The sequence below is a fragment of the Telmatherina bonti genome (assembly GCF_933228915.1).
Source record: "Telmatherina bonti genome assembly, chromosome: 20".
In the NCBI taxonomy this organism is placed as follows: Eukaryota; Metazoa; Chordata; class Actinopteri; order Atheriniformes; family Telmatherinidae; genus Telmatherina; species Telmatherina bonti.
Genome location: NC_136618.1, coordinates 20,917,283 through 20,939,562, shown reverse-complemented (window position 1 = coordinate 20,939,562; position 22,280 = coordinate 20,917,283). Strand labels below are relative to the sequence as shown.

The 22,280-nt window shown below is 40.4% G+C and overlaps 2 protein-coding genes across 5 annotated transcripts in view; one reads left to right on the top strand and one right to left on the bottom strand.

The window, feature by feature from the left end:
- The window catches only part of asap1b (ArfGAP with SH3 domain, ankyrin repeat and PH domain 1b), a 70,050-nt gene extending 51,350 nt beyond the window's left edge, over window positions 1–18,700 (top strand). Inside the window, exons 14-29 of one of the 4 annotated variants that reach the window (XM_079259559.1) lie at window positions 1,656–1,822; window positions 3,316–3,449; window positions 3,658–3,749; window positions 3,830–4,016; window positions 6,760–6,845; window positions 7,475–7,590; window positions 7,684–7,751; window positions 8,336–8,443; window positions 9,230–9,458; window positions 11,745–11,813; window positions 12,359–12,520; window positions 15,398–15,476; window positions 15,623–15,687; window positions 15,765–16,303; window positions 17,140–17,262; window positions 17,388–18,700. In XM_079259559.1, the coding sequence (XP_079115685.1) occupies window positions 1,656–1,822; window positions 3,316–3,449; window positions 3,658–3,749; window positions 3,830–4,016; window positions 6,760–6,845; window positions 7,475–7,590; window positions 7,684–7,751; window positions 8,336–8,443; window positions 9,230–9,458; window positions 11,745–11,813; window positions 12,359–12,520; window positions 15,398–15,476; window positions 15,623–15,687; window positions 15,765–16,303; window positions 17,140–17,262; window positions 17,388–17,462 (2,299 nt within the window). In that variant the 3' untranslated portion in view covers window positions 17,463–18,700. The remainder of the gene's footprint in view (window positions 1–1,655; window positions 1,823–3,315; window positions 3,450–3,657; window positions 3,750–3,829; window positions 4,017–6,759; window positions 6,846–7,474; window positions 7,591–7,683; window positions 7,752–8,335; window positions 8,444–9,229; window positions 9,459–11,744; window positions 11,814–12,358; window positions 12,521–15,397; window positions 15,477–15,622; window positions 15,688–15,764; window positions 16,304–17,139; window positions 17,263–17,387) is intronic. The other 3 variants (XM_079259556.1, XM_079259557.1, XM_079259558.1) reach the window with 3 other exon arrangements.
- A 1,478-nt stretch (window positions 18,701–20,178) lies between these two features.
- Window positions 20,179–21,977, bottom strand: eef1a1l3 (eukaryotic translation elongation factor 1 alpha 1, like 3; the record flags this gene model as incomplete). Its single annotated transcript, XM_079260050.1, has 7 exons — window positions 20,179–20,288; window positions 20,362–20,596; window positions 20,659–20,915; window positions 20,983–21,133; window positions 21,198–21,494; window positions 21,588–21,767; window positions 21,834–21,977. 7 exons carry the CDS (start codon window positions 21,975–21,977, stop codon window positions 20,179–20,181), a joined length of 1,374 nt encoding a protein of 457 aa, XP_079116176.1.
- Between the last annotated feature and the right edge of the window lie 303 nt (window positions 21,978–22,280).

Here is a 22,280-nt window from a genome sequence, read left to right as displayed (position 1 = left end):
TTCATCCACCGGGGCAAACCCCAACGTGCAGGCACCAAGCTGGGGGCTGATGAGAATGCCCACACCTGCTCGGCGCCTCCCACCATGAGCAACTCCAGAGTGGAAGAAAGTCCAGCCCCTTTCGAGGGTACTGGTTCCAGAGCCCAAGCCATGCGTCGAGGTGAGTCCAACTATATCTAGCCGGAACCGCTCAACCTCGCGCATAAGCTCAGGCTCCTTCCCCACCAGAGAGGTGACTTTCCACGTCCCTAGAGCCAGCTTCTGCAGCTGGGTACAATCCAAACCAGCACAAAAAAAATTGATTTGGCTAAGTTTGTGTATACCCACAAATAAGTTTTTCACACCTATGTACAGATAATCTAACACCTCATTTATGTGCCCACTCTGTGTCTTGTCTTTGCCTTTACATGAGAGGTTGAGTGACAGAGGAAATGCTGATGTCAGCCTCGTAAAGCCCAGTTTGTGTGTGTGTGTGTGTGTGTGTGTGTGTGTCTGTGTGGGCGTGTGTGTCAGTGTGGATGCATTGAATAGATTGCAGAAGCAGATTGTGCTGTGTAAAGAACTGCTGGAAGCCATGTTTAAAAGGATGCTGTAGTGCTTCCTGTCTGTGTGAATGTTTTTTAATGACCACAGATGTTTGTTTATGTCGGTGCATCAATGTGTTCAGCCTTCTCGCAGAAAATAAACCAGAAAACTTTTATAAACTGTCACAGAAATGTGATAAACGGATCAATAATTGTTAGTATTAAACATGAAAAATTGAAAGTAAAATTTTCATTTTCCTTCTGTCTTTATTTAATTTTATGTAGCCGCTATATTGATGTTTTTCGTGTTTATATAGCTATGACTATAAAGGCTTAGCATTCTGGTCTGGCAGCGAGAAGGTCACCGGTTTGAGTTTTGCCTGGGAAAGGGTTGAACTATGACCTTTCTGTTGGGGTTTGCATGTTCTCCCCGTGAATGTATGGGTTCTTTCCAGGTACTTAGACTTCCTTCCTCAGTCCAAAGACATGCATGTTCGGCTGATTCGTCACTGTAAATTCTCCAGATTTGTTGTCTCTCTGTGTTGGCTTTGCGATGGACTGGTGACCTACGTCTCATCGGCTAATTGCTGGAATAAGCTCCAGCTTTCCCGTGACCATGAGCTAGAATAAGTTCTGTACTGGAACAAACAGCATAAAAAGGGAATGGATGATTGCGCAGTCAAAATCTCTCTATGCGTGTAGCAGAGGGCTGTAGCTTAGACAGTCATTTCCACATATTCAAGCACTTCATTCGTCCATGCCTCTCAGTTCTGAAGATTAGATGACTTTTTTTTATTTGGTGGATTTTTGAACTGTTGCATAAATAAAATGAGCTTTAAAGATGTCTTCAAATGGCTTTATATGCACCCAGTATCATGAACATCTGTCAGCCTTTTCTAATGAGGTGTAGCGTGACATCAGCTCTGTCAGATGCCCGGTGCACCTGAGAAAGATCACTCTGATTGGCTTCTCAGTGTAGAGCTTAAATGCTTAATGAATGCATAAATTAAAGTCTTAATCATCAGATTGTTTATTTGCCATTCATTTTTTTCTTTCTCTGTGTCCTTTGATGTTTTGATTATTGAATTTATTAAGCAATATATTTTAAATAGACTGAGTCTTGTTTTGCAGTTGGATCTCAGTGCTGACCAATAGTAAAGAGGAGGCGTTAAACATGGCTTTTCGCGGCGAGCAGAGCAGCGGAGGAGAAGATGGATTGGAGGACCTCACTAAAGCCATCATAGAAGATGTGCTGCGCATGCCGGGCAACGAAGTGTGCTGTGACTGCGGAGCTGCAGGTGTGTGTACTGCTGCTGTCCACAGAAACTCAATGCACAACATGCAGTATTTATTTTCTGCTTAGTCATCCCTCACCTTGTCGCGGGGGGGGGGGGACAGCCATCCTCCTCTCAGTACTGTGGTTCAATAGTTGAAAATGTTTTATTTAATGCTGAACACAAGTCCTGATGTCTTTGCAGTGTCACAGAAGCCTTGAACTCTTTGTCCATCGCTGGGATGCATACTGCACAAGCTGCACCGCAAATCCCCCAGCAGCCTTGAATAAACAAGTGTGCAAATGTGTGTGCATTAGCCCAGTTAGCATTTAGCTCGGTTCTGATCCTCCCCCGCTTTAGGAAGCAAAGAGTCAGCACTCAGGAGTGCCATAGACATCCAAGCCTTCTGACACCTAACACACAAATATCTACATGCACAAAGACACACACAATCTTTCTAGTTAGTCTGCAAAAACACACGCAGCCGCTCACTGACTGACTGAAGGGAGGATTTTATGCTCTACGGGGGAAAAAAAACATTTTTTAGGCTTGGAGAAACAACATCATTACATCACTTTGTTACATAAGTCACACACGCTTTGCTGACCCCTGCAATCTACAGGGAGGGGAGGTAATTTGTCACATCTGTAATCGTGTTGCTGCATCCCTAAAATATTTCAGTGTAACACATGTTCCAGATGTGAAATGTTTGATTCCTGAAGTCCCTGCTGAATATTTTCCAAGGTGATGACGCCTAGCTTGGACATGTTTCCTTTTACTCAGCGCTTAAAATTAACATAATTGATTTTCACCTTCAAGGGTCACTTTGTTTCTTCCTGTCTGAGAAGAAGCTCCCCATCACATCTTCCATAAAGTCCCTGTGTAAGAGTTTGCAGATGCACAGGTCACCCTACATTAACTCGACATGTTTAACATTCACTTTGTGACCTATCAGCAGCTTGCATCTGGTCATTGTGGTGTTTAAACTAGTGTGTGGACAGGCCCAAGCTGTCTTCACAGTGCCCACCTCCAACCACTCGCTTCATCAGTGATTTTGATGCCAAAACAACGAATTTTAAGGCTTTCCCACGTTGTTAAATAAGGCAGTGAAACTGGTTGATATCTGTGGTTTAAAGGATGCAGTGTTTCATTGCTACACAGTTCTGGTACATGTTGGAGCACTTGTGCCCTTTGCTTTTCAGCAGATTATGCAATCAACTCCGTCATGTAGTGCAAGTTTGTGACCTCTAGCAAGTTGATGCTTCAGATAAAAGCCTTGCGTTTAGCATACACTTTATTTTTTAATCTGGACTCGTGTGTTGGGCAAGAGGGTTTTGAATTAGAGCTTACTTGCACCCACCTCTTTTCATTCATCCACGATGAAACTGACTTCTTACTGTTCCCTCTAATAAGGCCTGGCAGCGCTCGGTGTTACCCGACCTAAATCCAAGTTGCTCAATAAGATTAAACTCAGTCTGGTGTGTGCTTAACAAAACAGATTTTCTCTTTGTTTGCAGATCCTAAGTGGTTGTCCACCAACCTAGGGATCCTCACCTGCATCGAGTGCTCTGGCATCCACCGCGAGATGGGGGTGCACGTTTCCCGTATCCAGTCCATGGAGCTGGACAAGTTAGGAACCTCAGAACTCTTGGTGAGTCACACACACGGTCTGCAGCGTCTTGGTCTCAAGTGAAGTATTAGAAATAATGAAAAGGCAGTGAGGACACAGGAGGAAGCAGAGATTGACTGCTGGGCCAGCAGGAGTGCACCTTCAAGAGCAGATGTGGTTTCCTCTGCAAGCACATGATTTGTTAATTTAACATTAACTGATGCTCGTGTTTCTTTCTTTCCCCCCCCAGCTGGCCAAGAATATAGGGAACAGTAGTTTCAATGAGATCATGGAGGGAAACCTCCCCTCCCCTTCACCAAAGCCAACCCCCTCCAGTGACATGTAAGTGCTCTTCAAGTTTCACACCCAAACATCCACCTTCTGTAAAAACACACTTTGAAATCCCAAACTTCTGCCCTCAGGACAGTGAGGAAGGAGTTCATCAACGCTAAGTATGTGGACCACAAGTACGCTAGGAAGACATGCACGTCAGCGGCTGCTAAGATGATCGAGCTGTTTGAGGCAGTCCAGACTCGGGACCTGCTGGCTCTACTTCAGGTGTACGCGGAAGGGGTGGAGCTTATGGAGCCGCTACCAGAGGCTGGACCGGTGAGTCTGACCCTTGAGTCAGAAAGTGTTGACATAGATTTAGGGATCTGATTAAACCAGATCTACAGACACAGCTGCATGTGTCATCACAAGGATAATATATTTTTAAATAGGAGAATTACATCCATGATTTAGTTTACAGATCATCAAATTAGGGCTTTTTTTTTTTTTTTTTTTGTCAAGTGAAAAATAGTTCATCAAGACTTTCTACCTCATTAATTGGGAGTATATTCAGGATTTCCATTTTAAGTTTCTAAAAATTGTTCATATTTGGACTCTTAGTGGTCATTTAGTATGTACATTCCTTGAGCCGTTGTTGCCTTGAAGTATCCCAAGGCTGAGAAACCACACTTCACAGCTTATTTTTCAATCCCAGAGCATTACTTTACAGTGGCATTTTGCTTTACGGTGCCACATCACATGCAAGTAACTGGATTTCAACACACTGGCTGTTTTAGATTTGCATCATGGCTGATTCAGCAAATAGAAATACATAAGACAACATTGTTAGGGGATACAAAGAAAAAAGAAAGGGACATAGCAAAAAAGATGATAAGTGTCAGCACTGGACTTGACTTTTACTAGATAGAGCTCAGAGAAGAGACGAGATGCAAGATGGGTCATGTAGCTTTCATTTAGGGGGCTGAGGGTGTCATAAGGTGCGGATCCAAATACAGGAGACGGGAGCCAGAGATGTAGAACTAAGAAGTTTTAATCTAGGAACTGAAAGACAGAGGACATAGGAGGCTAAACTGAACTAACACACAATGATCCAGCAACTAGGAACAGAAACCAAGCCGTATATAAAACATAAAACAGGAATCTAGAACTAAAGAGAACACGAAACATCACATCCTGACAGAGGGATGTAAAAAGTTCAGTAGTGCTACATCAAATTGTGAGAAAAATATGGAATATGTTTTTTGTGATTAAACATTTTAAATCATTAGAGTATAAAGAAATATTAGTGTTTCAATATTAAGTTGATAAAATAAGTATGGCTTGAATGATAAAAGATGGACACAGAAGATGATGAACACCATCCAAGATGGACACTGTCGTCTCTTGGGTTATTTACCTCCATGGGATTTTGTGATTCCTGATAAAAAAAGAGAATTAGTGACAATTTTAAAGAAATAACTTTGTATAACTTTTTTCAGTTCTTCCATATAAAAAACACCAAGAGTAAAAGAATGTGACACTTTAATTATTTTTCGAGAGAATTGGTAAAAACCAATAAGTAAGCCTCCTGAGATAAGTGACAGTTTGAAATGTTAACTCAGGTCGTGCTTAAAATTTTGTGTTATTTCGTTCAAGAATAACATCACTAAAAAGATGTGCATAAAAAACTGTCAGGAGATACATGTTTTAAAAGTTGTAAAATTATGACTCAAACATATTTAAAACACATATCATCTGATTTATTGTTGATATGTTTATTGCAAGTTAGAAAATTGTAATAAGAGTTGCAACAAAAGTGAAAATATGCCATCTCATGCACATGTGGCATTGGAATTGAATTGAATTGAATTGAAAGTAATTGAATTGAATTGAAGTGTTTTGTTGAGGATACCTTGATAAAACACAACAAGAGAGGGCAGACAAAATGAGTAAACACAAATGAGCAAGCCCTTAGGATTGACAAAAACAAACAAAAAAAAAAAACCCTGACAGGACTAAGTTTCCTGAAGGCTTGAGTAAGACACCACTGGTGTACAACATTTGAATGCACACTCGGATCTTTCCATAGATCACAGAATGAGCCTATGACAGGATCCTATCCTAGGCAGTCCTATCCTATGCAGTGCTTCCATCAGAGCAACACATTTCTGCCAGTTGCAGGATAGAAATGGGTGTTACTGTTGGAAAACTCTGAGTCATCCAAATAGCATCACCAGCAGGTGGTGATAGCCAGCAAACTGCTGCCATATTGTGGGCCATCCTCTGTGTTGAATCCATGTTTACTTGGATAGAAACATCTGTGGTGGTTCAGCTCATCTGTCTGGTTTGCATTTTGTGGCGCTGCTTGTTTATCTGTTTTGTTCCCGTGCCTTTTGTGGCACCGCTTTAGGCATAAATGAAAGCTAAATAACAAGCAGTGGATGGTGGAAACCGTGCCATAAACAACACGCACGATCAAACTTAATCTGACGTAAATAGGTCAGGGTTTTATAACGCGAACATGGTCGTTCTGTGATGAAAAATTAAGTGTACAATGCTGCAGCAGAATAAAGGGATAAAATAGGATATGGTTTGGTGGCAGAGGGAGCTGCTGTAGCTGCAGCTGTCTGCACTATGAAGTCTGACTCACCGATATCTGATCTACTGCTGTCAGCACATGTGAAGGACTGCAAAGTGACATCTGAACCCCCTCGATCCAAGATGTTGAGCCCTGATAAAATAAAGCCTATTCTCTACCCTATAGATAACATTCAGTGGCATATGCAGGAAACGCGACTGTTGCCATGTTTTTCATCTCGTTGTCCTTCATGTGTTTTTCAGTAAGATGTAGTTCCACTATAGGAGCACACAGTCACCCAAAAAATGGCCAAAACTCAGCATCATCCTTACAGAAATGTTATTTTTAGCAGCCATTTTGTTTGCTGCTGTTTGTTTAAATGCTGAAAGACACAGACACACACACATACACGCGCGCACACACACATACACACAGAGCAGAATACAGAATGGATGCTCCCCAGTGCTTTGCCTTGACTTTGCTGTGTTTGATGGCCCCCTGCAGGAAGCCGGAGAGACAGCACTGCACTACTCAGTACGGACAGCTGACCATACCTCGCTGCACTTGGTGGACTTCCTTGTGCAGAACAGGTGCTGTTTGAAGAGCCATATTGTTTTTGTTGTTGTGTTTTTTTTAAAAAAGAAATGTGTGTTTAGCAGCATGGTTTTATGAAAGCACACCGCATCATATTTGATCTGTCTGCTGCGAGACGTCCTTGTTCTGTGCACGAGTCTGCAATAAAGCAAAGGAAAGCTTAACGTTGCACCACTCGGATTCCCACAAGGCAAACAGAAATGGGTCGAGCACTTGCGTTCTGCCTTAATTTATTCCTCTCTTTTCAATTGTTTACCCACCACTGCTCCAGCTGCAGACTGCCGCCACAGAAGACGTCGAACCCTTTAATTAATAGTCATGCTCACACAATGTTCTGCTCCGCCTTGAAATGATTATTCGTCTGCTGTAACTGATTTTAAAAGCATGTGTTCCTTGTCTTGTTTTATATATATATATATATATTACAATGTCAGACATCTTGTGAGAATGGCTCACCTTTCATCACTGTTTGAAAGAGAACCTTTTCTTTCTTACTAAATCTTGATCTCCTGGTTAATAACATGTTAACCTAACGCTGCAGGTGTATGGAAAACCTCCTCAGGCATTCAACCTGTGTCCTGCCCGTTAGTGATTTTTTTTTTTTTTTTTTCCCTCACTCTCACAGCGGTAACCTGGATAAGCAGACGGAGTGGGGAAACACCGCCCTCCATTACTGCTGCATGTACGAAAAACCCGAGTGCCTCAAGTTACTCCTGAGGGGCAAGCCGGCCACTGACATCAGTGAGTCACATGTCAGGTTTCGTCCTCTCTTCTATGTCGGCTGCACGCACACCATCACCCTATAACTGTTGATTATCCTTTCTCACCCCTCAGCCAATCAGAATGGAGAGACAGCCTTGGATGTTGCCAGGCGACTGAGGAACACTCAGTGTGAAGAGGCAGTAAGTGCAGGAACCAACCATTTGGAGCTGCTGGACATCACAGCAGATAATCAGGAGTCTAAAACAATAACACAAGCTAGGAAAATACATAGGAGTTAGAAGAATTAAATGAGAGACTCTGGAGCTTGGACTGTGTTTGATTTGGCATGTGTTGAGCTGTTATTCTGCAGTTTAGCGAGGACACTAGATGGCAGTCAAAGGTCTAACTCCAGCCTCAGGCGACAGGAACAGCAAAGTGGAAGTAATCGTTTGTGTGTGTTTGTTAATAACGCAAATGTGAACAAGCAGACAAAAGGGTTCAAACAAATGCATTGTATGATTTCATGTATAAATGGATTCACACATATATTTTCCCCTACGGCTACTCTGTAAAGTGGATAATTACTGAAATTCAGAAAAAAAAAAGACTAATCTGCAGCTCATGATATTTCTGTAACCTTCTGCATCTACTTCTCTGTTTTTTTGTTCAGGCAGTTTTGGTTTGTCTTTATTTATTTATGCAGCAAGTATTTGTATGTCATTTGCCTTGATACCATCTTCTACCAATTTAAATAGATGATAAAAGATTAATCTGTATGTGTCAGCTTGTGCAGGCTGCAGAAGGGAAGTTCAACCCTCACATCCATGTGGAGTACGAGTGGAGCCTCAGACTGGAGGAAATGGATGAGAGCGATGATGACCTGGATGATAAGGTGCTTGCTGAGTTCTTCTACAGCTCAAAGTTTAGATTATGTGCTTTTTTAGGAATTTATATTTATATTTTTCCAGCATGTCTTGCTATATCTGTTGTTTGCTACATTTATATGATGTGATGGAGCAGTTTCTCATTTACTACTGACCATCATACATAAAAGTGGCAAAAATGAGGTAGTGGATGCAGATCTTGCTTTGTTATGCTACACAATAAGGTAAGTGTCCCTGATAATGTCCCTGCAGGGGACAAAGAACCATTTACTGTCAAGTTAATGGTCTGCAGTGGATTCAAGGAAAATGGTGAATGCCTTGTAAACACTGTTTGTGTGATTTGTTTTGTCTGTGACTTTGATGTTTATGCATCGTTGTGTTAAAAATTTAACATGTTATATTCACTAAGAGTTTAATCTCTTTACAGTAATTTGTTCATTTTTACAGCCCTAATAGAAATACTAAATTTGTATGTTAAATTTGTTAATCATCAGGCAAAGCCTGGAGTTACCTTGAGAAGTCTGGAGCAGTCGTTTGGGAAAGACCAAACTGGAAAACATCCAGGCATTTTCTCTGAATTTTATGCTTTTTTGTTGTATTTGATTTATACATTTTTATGCAAAACAGATTTTCAAAACATAACTCTTTTGGAAAGGAGGCATCTTTTCAAACTTTAAATCAAACGTGACTTTATTCAAGTTGTTTAAGTTCTGTGTGTCATGTCGCAGTATCAGCTCTCCATATCCGTCGGACTCAGATCAGTCTCATGCTTTCCTTATCCTGTCCCTCTTCAGCCCAGTCCCATCAAGAAAGACCGCTCCCCGAGGCCTCAGAGCTTCTGTCACTCCTCCAGCCTCTCCCCCCACGACAAGCTCTCCCTGCCGGGCTTCATCAGCCAGAGGGACAAGCAGCAGCGTCTCTCTTACAGCGCCTTCACCAACCAGATGTACAGCGCCTCCACTGACCTCAGCTCCTCCCCCGTGGCTGATGGGCCGCCGCTGCCGCCCAGGAACCAGGGCAAAGGTCAGACATACCTGCTCCAAGAGCCTTTACTTTCATTTTCCAGCCTTTATTCAATTTTAGCAGCTTATAACAGCGATAATTGGTCAATTAAGGTGATCATTCTCTGCTAATATTGTGTAAACATGAACTGGTAATGCAAAATGGTCAAAAGATTGTGTGTCTCCTCTACAGTATGTGAGAGAAAATAAGCTGTGAAACTGACTCCATTATGTCCGCTAATGTTTGATTGCGTCCAGGACAGAATTAGGTGCAGAGGAATGCTTCGTAATCCCTTTTCTGAAAAGTTTCCTTCCAATGCTGTCAGTCAGTGTTTCTGTTACGCACACACATTTACACACCCGCCAGTGGTATGCAATTTGTCAGCACACAGATCAGAGAGTGGGAAGTAGGTGCCATTAAGATTGCTTACAAAGTAAACCTTAAGGAAAACATGGCCGCAGGAGAGGGCAGGGTGGCACTTGTTAGTCAGGCGTGTGAAAGGGAAGCTGGATACACACTTTATCATTAGTCTCAGCACAGTGTAGACACACAGAGGATACTGTGGGCGTGCTGCCTCTGCAGTATTGCAATTAAAAATAACACTCCTCCCTCTGCTGATCTGCAACAACTTCAGTCATCTAACAAATGATTGAAAATGCCACATATTGCTAATGCTGCAGCATCCATTTCAACATGTCATTCCATCCATTATTTAAACATTAAAATCCTATTTTTCCTTCAGCAAGAGCTCTGAAATGTGTAAGAGAGCATGTAACAAATAAACCGTTGGTAGCAAGTGCTAAGATTGTCCAGATTTCCATTGTAGCACTGCAGCTGTGAAGTCTTTGTTTCTAAATGGGAGAGGAAATTTGGAGCTAATTTGAGTGAATTATTTGGGAGCTATGGAGGGACAGTAGGAGGAAAATGACCACCCTTCAGATAAAAACGCAGTTTTTTGAAGTCCTGCAACGGTGTCCAATTTTCACACGAGATACAAGATAAAATGCTTTATTATGGGCTAGAAATTTAGCCTAACTCAAAAACATAGTGGAAGGAGCATTATGATTTGAAGATACCTTTTTCTACTTCTGGACCTCAACAACTTCTTATTTAACAAAGGAGTATCAATAGTTTTTAAACGTTCAGCTGGAGACTTTGAGGGCATTAATGATCCATGATTAAAAGCATGACCCAAAGCTAGCATAAATTAAAAAATAAATTTATGCTTTTGGGTTGCCAGATCAGGAATTCTGGCCTAAGGTGTCACATGCCACTCACAATGAGTGAAAGTTCAAGAAATACAACAGTTTTGGTTTTATTTCTTTGATTAAGTTCATAATTATGTAAAAGAAAATTGAAGATCAGACCACATTTTCTGAGTTATCGATTTAGAAATCCTAGTTTACTAACTTAATTTCAGCCTATCAGTACGTTTGGCTCAAGTTGCTTAGGCATGAATGTGCTAAAATCAAATGAAAAGCAGCACTTTGCTGCTAATGTTAGCTTTAAATTTAATCTGACTCTGTCAGCGTTTTGGCTCCCTCACAGTAGACGTTCCAGCCTTGAACAGGCCTCTTTGTAAGGCAGCAAACAAAATCATTAAGTTAACTAATCCGGTTATACTTGGCTCCGAAATAAAGGACATGTTATAGATGAAGGAAGCTAACATTTAAAGCATATGTTAGAGCAGGTAGGCAAAATGTTTCATCCACTTCTTTACAGTTCTGTTCATGTTTCCATTTTTGGAAAGCAGGTGGGAAGACAACAAAGTATTTGGGTATGAAGTATCTCTTTCACTGCATACACTTTTCCGTTTGCGTAAAGCTTCATAGACACATTTCAATTTAGATACTAGCCGAACAATCTCTCAAAAGCTCAGTTTAAACCCTTTGGTACCTGAAGCCAATATTTATGAATGTTATTAATCTGGTCTGCATGCACTTTTTTTATATATATTTATGCTGTTGGGAACAAGAATATTGTTTGGTGTGATTTTTTTGTAAAAATAAGATTTACTGTCAGAATAAGAGGATAAACAGCATACATGCATTTCAGACGACATGCTTACCCTTCAGATGCTCCACAGCAGCGCTCCTTCTCAGCAGGTGCTGAGGAGCTTGCTCCTCGGGGCCAGCTTCACACTATTTTGCTCTTTTTGCTTTGCTCTTCACTGATAAGATTTCATCTTGTTATTTTTCCAGTGTGTGGGAGCAGCTCTTTATGAGACCGACATGCTTATAGATTCTCTCCCACACTCCTCATCTCGCTCTGTTTTCTTTCTCTTTTTTTGTTTCTCTATTCTTTCAGCTCCACACTTGGCATTCCTTGGCTCTCATTCGCACTACGCCACTCTGGCTGGCACCCGACCATACATCAGTGAATATCTTGTTTTATGTTTTCCCCCCCTTACCCTTCAGTTGTTTCCTCCTTTACAGCTCAGATGTGCAGGACGGTGGCGTTAGTTTTCGCCTGATTGCGGCACCACGTAGGCTAGCTGTTTCTCCTTTTTTTTTTAATAATCTTGCTGGAATGATGTCCTGCCATCCCTGAGCTGTAAACTTTTAACCACAGCTGATTTCTCTCTGGCTGAGCTCTCTTTTTTATCCGATTTCATCTTACTCTTTTCTACATTTGTGGACAGTAAGTAAGCACAGGTAGATAAACCTTCCAGTAAACATGTCTGCACCCCAAACTAGTGCAGGTTTTCATTATTTTTACATTTCCATTCACACTTCGGACATATTTATTCAGTCATTTCTCTTTTCACTTTTGCACTCTGTCTACCCCCACTCTTTCTCCCTCCATGTCTCTTATTGTCCGTTTTTCTCTCCGTGTTCTGAGTTTCAGCAGTGATTTTTGTTTATTTACTCTCTTTTGGATGGACCTCATCACCTCATGTGTCTTATGTATCGCTCCTCCAGCTCCTCCCCCACCTGGCCCTCCCTCCACACTCACACCAGGAGGCAGCTCCACCCTGTCCAAGAAGAGACCTCCGCCCCCCCCTCCTGGACACAAACGCACCCTGTCTGACCCACCCAGCCCGCTCTCTCACAGTCCACACAGTAAAGGGGGCTTAACCGGGGGTGAGACGCAAGCACACCACTGCAGTAGGGCTGGTTTCCCTCAGGCGGATTAGGATTTTCCAAAAATGACTAAATATTATCAACTCAAAGTCCACGTCTGTCTTTTTTTTTTCCTCAAGAACTTCATTCATTATCCACGTAACAACTCCATGTGCAAACTTTCTCTGATAGTAAATACCATGACATTCGGCTTGAAGCTACAAAAAAAAGCTTAAATGTGGGCTGAGGTTGTCTTTTTTTTTTGTCAAAACATTATCTGATGAGACAGTGTCTGAAAATGGGGGGAAAAAAATCATTCCGTGCTATTTGACAGCTTTATACAAATTTCGTTCCTCTTTTTGTCTTTTTTGCAGTTGAGGATTTCAACATGACTTTAACAACATTGTAAACATGTGTAAGGCTGCATGTAATATTAATGATGATAATACTTAATTAATATTAACATACGATCTTGAAAAAACAAACACTTATAATTACTAGTAACAACTAAAGAAATTAATTTCATTGGTAATAGATCACAGTAATTCAGTTCAGCTTTAGATAATGTGCAGATATTTCTAGCCAGACCTCATCTCTTTTTATATTTTTATATGTATACACTAATATATATATATATATATATATATATATATATATATATATATATATATATATATATATATATATATATATATATATGTATATATATATATATATATATATATATATATATATGTATATATATATATATATATATATATATATGTATATATATATATATATATATATATATATGTGTGTGTGTGTGTGTGTGTGTGTGTGTGTGTGTGTGTGTAATTATTTAAGGAAAATAACTACATTGATTTATTAAAACATGTAAAAGCATTAATAGATACAGAAAATATAATGCAATATCTGAGTTTTTACAAGTCAGTTTACAGTTTATAGTTTAATGGTCAGTATTTAGTCAGACCATCTCTATTCTTCAGCACAGCCTGAACTCTCTCACTCAAGCCTTCTTGTAAATGTTCAAGTAGTCTTCAGGAATAGTTTCCAGACTTCTTTAAGGACATTGTGAAACTCTTCTTTAGATTTATTCTTCCTTTTGTATTGAGTTCTCGGGCCGTATTTATCGTAGAGTATCGTAGAGGACTAATTTAATCTAAGTGCTGAGAATTTATGGAATTTAATCCTACTCTCAAATTTGACAATAAAAGCTATTTATCTACTTTTTCAAATCTAAGAATCACTCCTAATCACTCCTACTCCTCCAAATATTTAAGAGACCTGCAGAGGTGTCCTCAGTGGTTACCAGTTCTATGCAGAGGATGGCAGAGGCAATAGAGAGATGTACACTTATGTTCCAGGAGCGGACGAAGGTCTTGTTTTATTTTATTTTATTTTATTTTATTTTATTTTATTATTTATTACAATATATTCAGAACTAAAAAGACTTAAAAAGATAACAAATATTGGTTACAACAAACAAAACAAGCTTCTTAAGTTCAAAAAGGGTTTTGGAAGAAGTTGAACACTAATCTGACACCAAGTAGCTGATCACATGTTGTGGTTTGGACAGAGCAGGTCTGACCTCTGTTATGGAAAAATATAAAATGTATAATAAAAAGTATACATTCTCATTTTCTATTCAATGATTCACTGAGATATTTCTCGAAGATATTTCTATATTCTTAGATATGTGGTTCCATTGAGTGATCAGTACAGTGGACTTTGAAGTGACGTCATCTACAATTACATTCAGGCACTTAGAAATTGTCGTAACCGTGCTCTAACACTTAAAGTTCAGTGCAGCTCATCAATAATGTGAGTGAGACTCTTGACAAGTTATTTTCAAGTGTAGCTTTGAGCGGGAAATTATTTTTACTCTTGGCTGTGTTCTTGGGAGTAATTCTAAGAAGTTTGATAAATACGGCCCCTGAGCTCTGGGGAGCGTTAAGCAATCTGATTAAACTGTTTTTCCATCCAGTTCTTGCATCATTTGGCTTCACTACGGCCGTCTTGCCATAGAGACCATTTCTGATAAGGCTTCAGTGGACACTAGATGGGTCAGATCCACCTTGACTCAAATTTTTAAGGACTCAGCTGAAAATTTTAAGGAGTTTTCAGCTGAGAGCTCGTCTGCAATCTTGACGGGGCAAAAACACTATTTTTAGGCTCCAGCTGCAACTAAAGGGAAACAAATAGTGTCTTTACAAGAGTTTGCTCCTAACAAAATTTCCAAAGATCTTTTCCAAGTTGTCTCATAAATGTAGACATATCACTGGTTTATTCCATGAGCTTGTTGTCTTTTTAGTATTCGAGTGATTCGTAGGTCAGTGTTTTAGAGGTTCAACAAACAACTAGTATATCCTCTTAAAAACTGGTGAAAAGGCAACCAATGTCCCAGAACTGTCAATGAAGACCACTTTAATCAGTTTTTAAAAAGTCTGGCTGATTGGAGCAAAATATAAAGACATGAGGAAGCTGCTGCGACTACCATGCTGTAAAAACGATGAAAGATAGATTTCTCATTTTTTTATTATTACTTTTTTCCCCCACAAATCCGCTTGCCACAATGCACTTGCAGTTAGTTATTATTCAAATACATAGAAAAACAAGCCTGAATGATTTATTTTACTTCCACTAATTATCATTTGTCCTGTGTTGTGTTTGAGCAATGTACCACCAGTTCATGAACACCAAACCACTAATTAAATGCCAGCACAAATATAACAAGCTTATGGAGAGCTCAGCCAGATTTACACCTCCCTCATTGTTTTATTTAACCATCACAGCATGTTGATTTATTTCCACATTTATATGAAATTATTTCCTCCATTACCCTTCTGAACACGGTGTCAAGTAATGTTTTTGTCGCCGTTAAAATGAATATTTCAGGAAGTGACTCGACCCCTCCTCCGGTCAATAAGATGTCTCCTGTTTCCAACAAGTTTGAAGGCATTCCTCAACAGCAAAGGTATGACAGACAGGAGCTCTGTGTGCTTACAGAAGCCTGTTCTGGCTGTAATGTGTGTGCCCATCATCATAAAATGTCTAAATGAGAAGAGCATACAAGTTGTGTTTTTTGTTTTTTTTACTTGATATATAAAATTCTTTTTGCAGCACTACTTCAAGCAACACAAAGTCTACACTTGGTCCAAGGGTTCTACCCAAACTACCTCAGAAAGGTACAGTTTTTGTCATATTTTTGCTTGAAGATGTTGGAAGAGGTTATTTACACGCTTCTTCCTGGTTATCTCTGCAGTGGCATTGCGTAAGATTGACACCATACACCATCCATCTATGGATAAGCCCAGCCTTCCTCCAGAGGTCTTCCAGAAGTCCCCACCAGCGACTGAAACCACGCCGAAGGGTCCTCTGGGAGACAGGTCTCAGCTGGGTGACCTGCCGCCAAAACCACAGGTGTCCGAACTTCCCCCCAAACCTGGAGAACTTCCCCCGAAGCCACAGCTCTCTGATCTCCCTCCTAAACCTCAGCTTGGAGACCTGCCCCCGAAACCCCACCTGAAGGACCTCCCTCCCAAGCCTCATCTTGCAGACATCCCCCCAAAACCTGGGACGGCTGATTCTGGCAGTCCGAGGCCGCCTCCAGGAGAGTCAACGCCAAGGCCGCAAACTCAGCCTCCGCCTCCACCTCAAGCTCAGCCACAGCCTCAAGACTCGCCGTCGCCTAATCAGCAGCCGACCATCGCGACCACATCTCAACAACCTGCCGAGGACACAAATGGGACCCCGACGGGGACTGCAGAGACACCTGTGCCCCTCCCAAGGAAGATCAACACAGTATGGACATGCCTGTTCTTGTTCATAAAGATTTTCTTTTAACACAGTAACAGTTTTATTTAACTACAGTGTCAATAAGACGCAGCAAATACAAAATAAACACTTAACACGATCAGTTCTTCACCGACTCAAATATACCTGATAGGAGTTTATTAATAAGATTTATTCATGTTAATATCCTTTCGGGACCTTCTCATATTTTCAGGTAGTACCACTTACATGGTTGGTGAAATTGTTATGAATGTTTTTTTTTTTACCAGAATTTAATAAGAAAATAAGGTTGTACTTTTCAGGGATTTTTTTTTATCTATTTATTTTTTTTATTGAACTAAGGTTTTGTGTAGTTCTTCTTAGCCGCTAGTGTCCTACCTGCCATTTACAGCAATCCGAGTGCTCCTTAAGGAGGATTTTTTTGTGCGTGTGAGTATGTGTGTCTGTGTGCGCAAAGCTAATGGAGCCATTAGAGGAGTTAATTGTTTTCAATCTAAATAAAGAGGCTCAAACACAGAGCAGTTTCATGTGAACAGCCCAAGTTGCAGTGTTGAAAAACTGACCAGGAGTCACAGCAGTATGAATGTCTACAGTACGGCTTTTGCTCAACTTAAACTAAACAATTTTTTGATTAAAGTTGTTTTAGATTTAAAGGAACATTTTTTTCCCTTCTTGTTAGCTCCTAGGTTGGCTTTTCTTACTGTACCTGTAATTTCATCACCAGTCTGACTGTGAAGATCCTAACTGCACACACCATAAAGAGAGAGAAAAAAAACAACACATTTCTAACTTTTAGGCTAAAAGAATTTAAGCTGATCTGACATCTTTTTTTCCTCTGTTTTCAGGGAAAGAATAAAGCCCGTCGAGTGAAAACGATCTACGACTGCCAGGCTGACAACGATGATGAACTTACATTTGTTGAAGGAGAGGTGATCATAGTTACAGGGGAGGAGGACCAGGAGTGGTGGGTGAGTCCGCTTTAAATATTTCTACCACTGGTTGGATCTCTCGCAATGAACTCATCCACCACAAACAGGAAATACACTTGATGCAGTTTTTCATAAATGCTTTGTTTCCCTTTTTTTCCCTCCAGATCGGGCACATTGAGGGAGAGCCGGAAAGAAAAGGGGTGTTCCCGATGTCTTTTGTGCACATCCTGAGTGACTGACAGCCAGACAGACTTGCACTATGTCTCTCCCTAAATCGGGAGGTCGTGTAAATACCTATCATACAGTAACGCCCCTTGTCACACGACAAGCGTCCTAAAGAAAAAAGAAAAAAAAGCAACAAAGAAGCAAACCAAGACGGCTCATCTAGACATGGAAGCCACATCCATGCTGTACAAAGAATGTGTGTATTCTTCCTCTACCAGTATTATCTTAACCCTATAGCATGGCTGAGATGAAGCCACTCTCAAAACCCTAGCACTTACCTAAAAGTCTATGTTTATGCTGTTCCTGTGTATATATGTATGTAAATATATATATTTGTGTGAGTGTATATACATGTTTTATTGTACAAAACATGTACCATTACTCTCTGCCTGTCAGATAAAGCGTCAGGGTGGTAGAGTTTGAATTTTATCTGTATTAATTTTACTGGCCCTCGAGTAATTATCATCTTATATTTCTGGAAAAAGGACAAATATGAAACAGAATGTGAAGTAGGTCATGTCATTATTTGTGTCTTGCATCCCTGTTTACCGCCATAGTTGACCGAAGAGGCAAGAGTCTCTCACTGATCTTCCCGAGACGAAAAGTTTTCATTAAATGTACTCCTTGTTCTCTGCTTGCTTTGTGTGTACACGTATTATGATTGTTTTACCGTATAGAAACCTGCTGCTACTGTGTGGTGGAATATCAAAGCCTGTGGTTCACTGTAGGTCACTAATTTACTCCTTGTTACACTGTTCACTGTATGTGTGCTCTGTGTGCAAACTCAATGCCATCTCCACAATCCTTTGACCTTTTTCTGTGCATGGTGTAACAATGACTGGAAATGAGTGGAGTGCTGCGTTCAAACACGCTCACCTCAGGGTTTGCAGAGCCACTATGAATATTTTACAGGACTCCACAAAATGGTATCCGGTTGTCGAAGCCACTATTAGCCACAATTATGGGAAACTCAAGAGGACAGCTTAGCAATAACTTGATTCTCTGACAGGCTAGAAGTTTCACAACAACCTGTGTTCACAATTCAGTGTCTTGTAAAACCTCATGAGCTTGAAACTTTTTTTAAAAATTTGTTTTAGTTTGAATCATGTAATATCATTCCATGTTACTGGATTCAGTACATTTCCAGGTTTGCCTGTGAACCAGAAATGAAGGATGGACTTTGTATAAGGTTGGAGAGCCTCTGTATTTTTGCCTGGTCCTCACTGACTTGCAGTTCTTCCCATGTTAAGGAACAAACCCATCAACCCATTGTATCATTAAAAGTGCTGTACTTAAATCCTGAGCCTGCTGTTTTTTTATTTGTAGTTCAGAGGAATTACTGTGGTGCCTCTTTAGAATTTCTAACGCTCTCCATTACAGGCTAAAGTCATTCCCAAGAAGTTTATTGGAGATAAACAGGGATTTTTACATCAAGTACACCCAAGAAGGGTGAAACTTTATCCTTTACATATGCAGTCATTTATGCTACTTTGATTAAAGCAAATTTTAGGACAGAATTGTAAATTTTATTGATCTGATTAAAATAAGCATTTAATTCAGGTAGAGACATTTGAGAATATTGATTATAGGTTCCACACAAATATGGATAATCTAAAAATAAAGCTACAAACCTGGGCTTCGTTTTGATCTTTTTATCTGTACTTAATTTAGTGACTGAAGCAGCTTGTCATTCATATCCAGCAGGTCAGATGAGTCAGTCACCATGACTAACAAATTGTTCTTTGTTACAAGGCAAAACTTCAGTGAAGAAGCCTTTTGGTTAGTGGGTCTAAATGACTTAAAGCACTCAGGATTACCATTGCCAGGATGACTGAGAAGGTGCCTTTTAAACTGAACTTTATTTCAATCCTGAAATTCATTGAGAAATGTTAAATATTGGGAGCAAAATTGATTAAATGTACCACCATGCATCGTATAGGTCCATGCAAAAGAAATTAAGGAAACATCAGTTTCCTCTGTTCAACTTTGATAAATTCACAAAAATCAAAAGTTAACAGCTCCTCAAATCTTCAACTCATGCAAGTTCCATAGTTTATGCATTTTTCTTCCAGTAGCCAAGTTCAGCTCCAGTCCAAGGGCCAGTGCTGTACAAATTAGTCATTTTCCTGCTTCACACCAGATTCAAATCAAGCAGAGTTCACCTAGTTTTTGGGTTCTGCACAATCCAAGCCATTAATTCAGAGTGCAAGCAGTGAAACAACCTGCAAGACACTGGCTCTTAAAGGCCAGAGAACTCAGGACCAGTCTGACACTAAATATCCATGAATGGATGAAAGCAATATGTAGATTTACACAAGTCACCATTTTAAAAGGAGGCTAAAGTGTTACTGTAAATGTTGGTTGACAGATTTAGTTCTGAAATTACCAGCTAAATAATCAAAAGTAAAACCCTGAATTTCCATATGCACAGAAAAAAAAAAAAAAGCTCTTCAAACTGCAAAGTAAAAACATTTTAGGCAAGGGTATTAAGACGACATTCTTTGTACAGCTGCATTTGATCCAAAATTCCTTCAAAAAGAAAAAAAAAAAAAAAGTTTGAGACATAGATTTTATTGACAAACTCAGTTCAACCAAAAATTCCACAACTTCCAAACTATTAACACAGGAATATTATACACTTTAAATACAACATAAGGATTTTGTTTAACACAAAAATTCAATCTTACCAAACAAACTTTACCTTCATTACAAGAATACTGTGAACTAAACTTATTTACACACTTGGGCTTTGTGTGGAGCCTTTGACCCGTGGTCCTTTTCCACAGACTTGATAACCCCCACGGCAACCGTCTGCTTGAGGTCTCTTGCTGCAAAACGCCCTGCAGACACGAGAAACACTTCTTACAAAAAGATACATTGCGAGAAAAACCCTTAAATGAGTTTGTACTCTACCTAAAGGTGGGTACGTGAAGAAGCTCTCCACACACATGGGCTTAATAGGGACCAGCTTAACTGTCGCAGCATCTCCAGACATGAGGATCTGTGGGTGGTCCTCCAGTTTCTTGCCTGTACGGCGGTCAAGCTTCTCCTTCAGCTCAGCAAAGCGGCAGGTGACATGGGTGGTATGGCAGTCCAAGACTGGTGAATAACCAGTCTTAATCTTTCCTGGGTGGTTCAGGATGATTACCTGAAAGATCAGAAAGTTTAACAAAAAAAAAAACAAAAAACAAAACACTTTGTTGCACAAACCTGAGCCTCAAAGCTGCAGACATCTGAGGGAGGATCCTGCTGGGCATTGCCAGCCACATCCCCACGCCGCAGGTTCTTCACAGATACATTTTTGATGTTGAAGCCGACGTTGTGTCCTGGCAGAGCCGTCTGCAGCCCCTGGTGGTGCATCTCAATGGACTTTACTTCTGCAGTCAGCTTGGCAGGGGAGAACATCAGGATCATGCCAGGTTTGAGGACCCCAGTTTCAATCTTGCCCACTGGTACCGTCCCAACTCCTTCAAGAAACCATCCATTAACATTTGTCCTTGTCAAATCTAGTGTCAGTTAATGAACACAACTTGCCTCCAATTTTGTACACATCCTGCAGAGGTAATCGCAGAGGCTTGTTGATGGTGCGGATAGGTGGGTGAATAGAGTCCAGAACTTCAAGTAAAGTCTTCCCACTCGCAATACTTTCTCTTCGTCTCACCTTCCAGCCTTGGTACCACGGCATCTGCGCAGACATTACAGTTAAACATGCTCTGTAACAGGATCATTTAAAGCTTTAAAATTTTTACCTTCTGAGTGGCAGTGATCATGTTCTCCCCTGTCCAGCCAGAAATTGGGACAAATGCCACAGCTGTGGGGTCATAGCCAATCTTCTTCAGAAACCCACTCACACCCCGCACTACTTCTTCATAGCGTTTCTGGCTGTAAGGTGGTTCAGTTAGATCCATCTTGTTCACACAGACAATGATTTGTTTGACACCAAGAGTGTAAGCCAGTAAGGCATGCTCTCTTGTTTGACCACTTCTGGACACACCGGCTTCATACTCTCCTTTAGCCGCAGAGACCACCAAAATAGCAACATCAGCCTGAAAAGGACATGCACTATAAAATACAAGATTTCTACACACACACACACAAAAAAAAAAAAAAAAAAAAAAAAAAAGTAATATACACTTTACCTGTGATGTTCCTGTAATCATGTTTTTGATGAAGTCACGGTGGCCTGGAGCATCAATTATCGTCATTGAGTATTTTTGGGTGTTGAATTTCAGCAGAGAGATGTCAATGGTAATCCCTCGCTCCCTCTCAGCCTTTAGTTTGTCCAGGACCCAGGCAAACTTGAAAGAACTTTTGCCCATCTGATAAAACAAGAGTTTAGTTACAGTGCAACTACAAGTTTCCTTCAACACAAACTTCCTCCTTACCTGAGCTGCAGCCTTTTCAAACTTCTCCAGTTTTCTCTGGTCAACACCACCACACTTGTAGACCAGATGTCCAGTAGTGGTGGACTTACCACTGTCAACATGGCCAATAATGACCACATTAACATGAGTCTTCTCTTTCACCATGGTTACAGATGGATTGTTAAGTAACAAGTTTCCAGATACAACCTAACCCTAACCTAACACTTGTTTTTCCAGTATTTTTCTATCAAATAGACCAACACTGCCACTTCGGAGTGCCTTTATAGGCTGCGTCACAGACAACTGGAGACAGGTGTGCAGCATCTTGAAGCTTTATTGGGTTTGGTCAGTCATTTATTAAAAATCAACTGTTAAACAGTAATCAGGTCTAAAAACTGAGTAAAAAGCAGAAAAGCTTTAGGAATTCTTTGCACTTTTATCTTATGAACTTTGATCAACAAGCAGCAG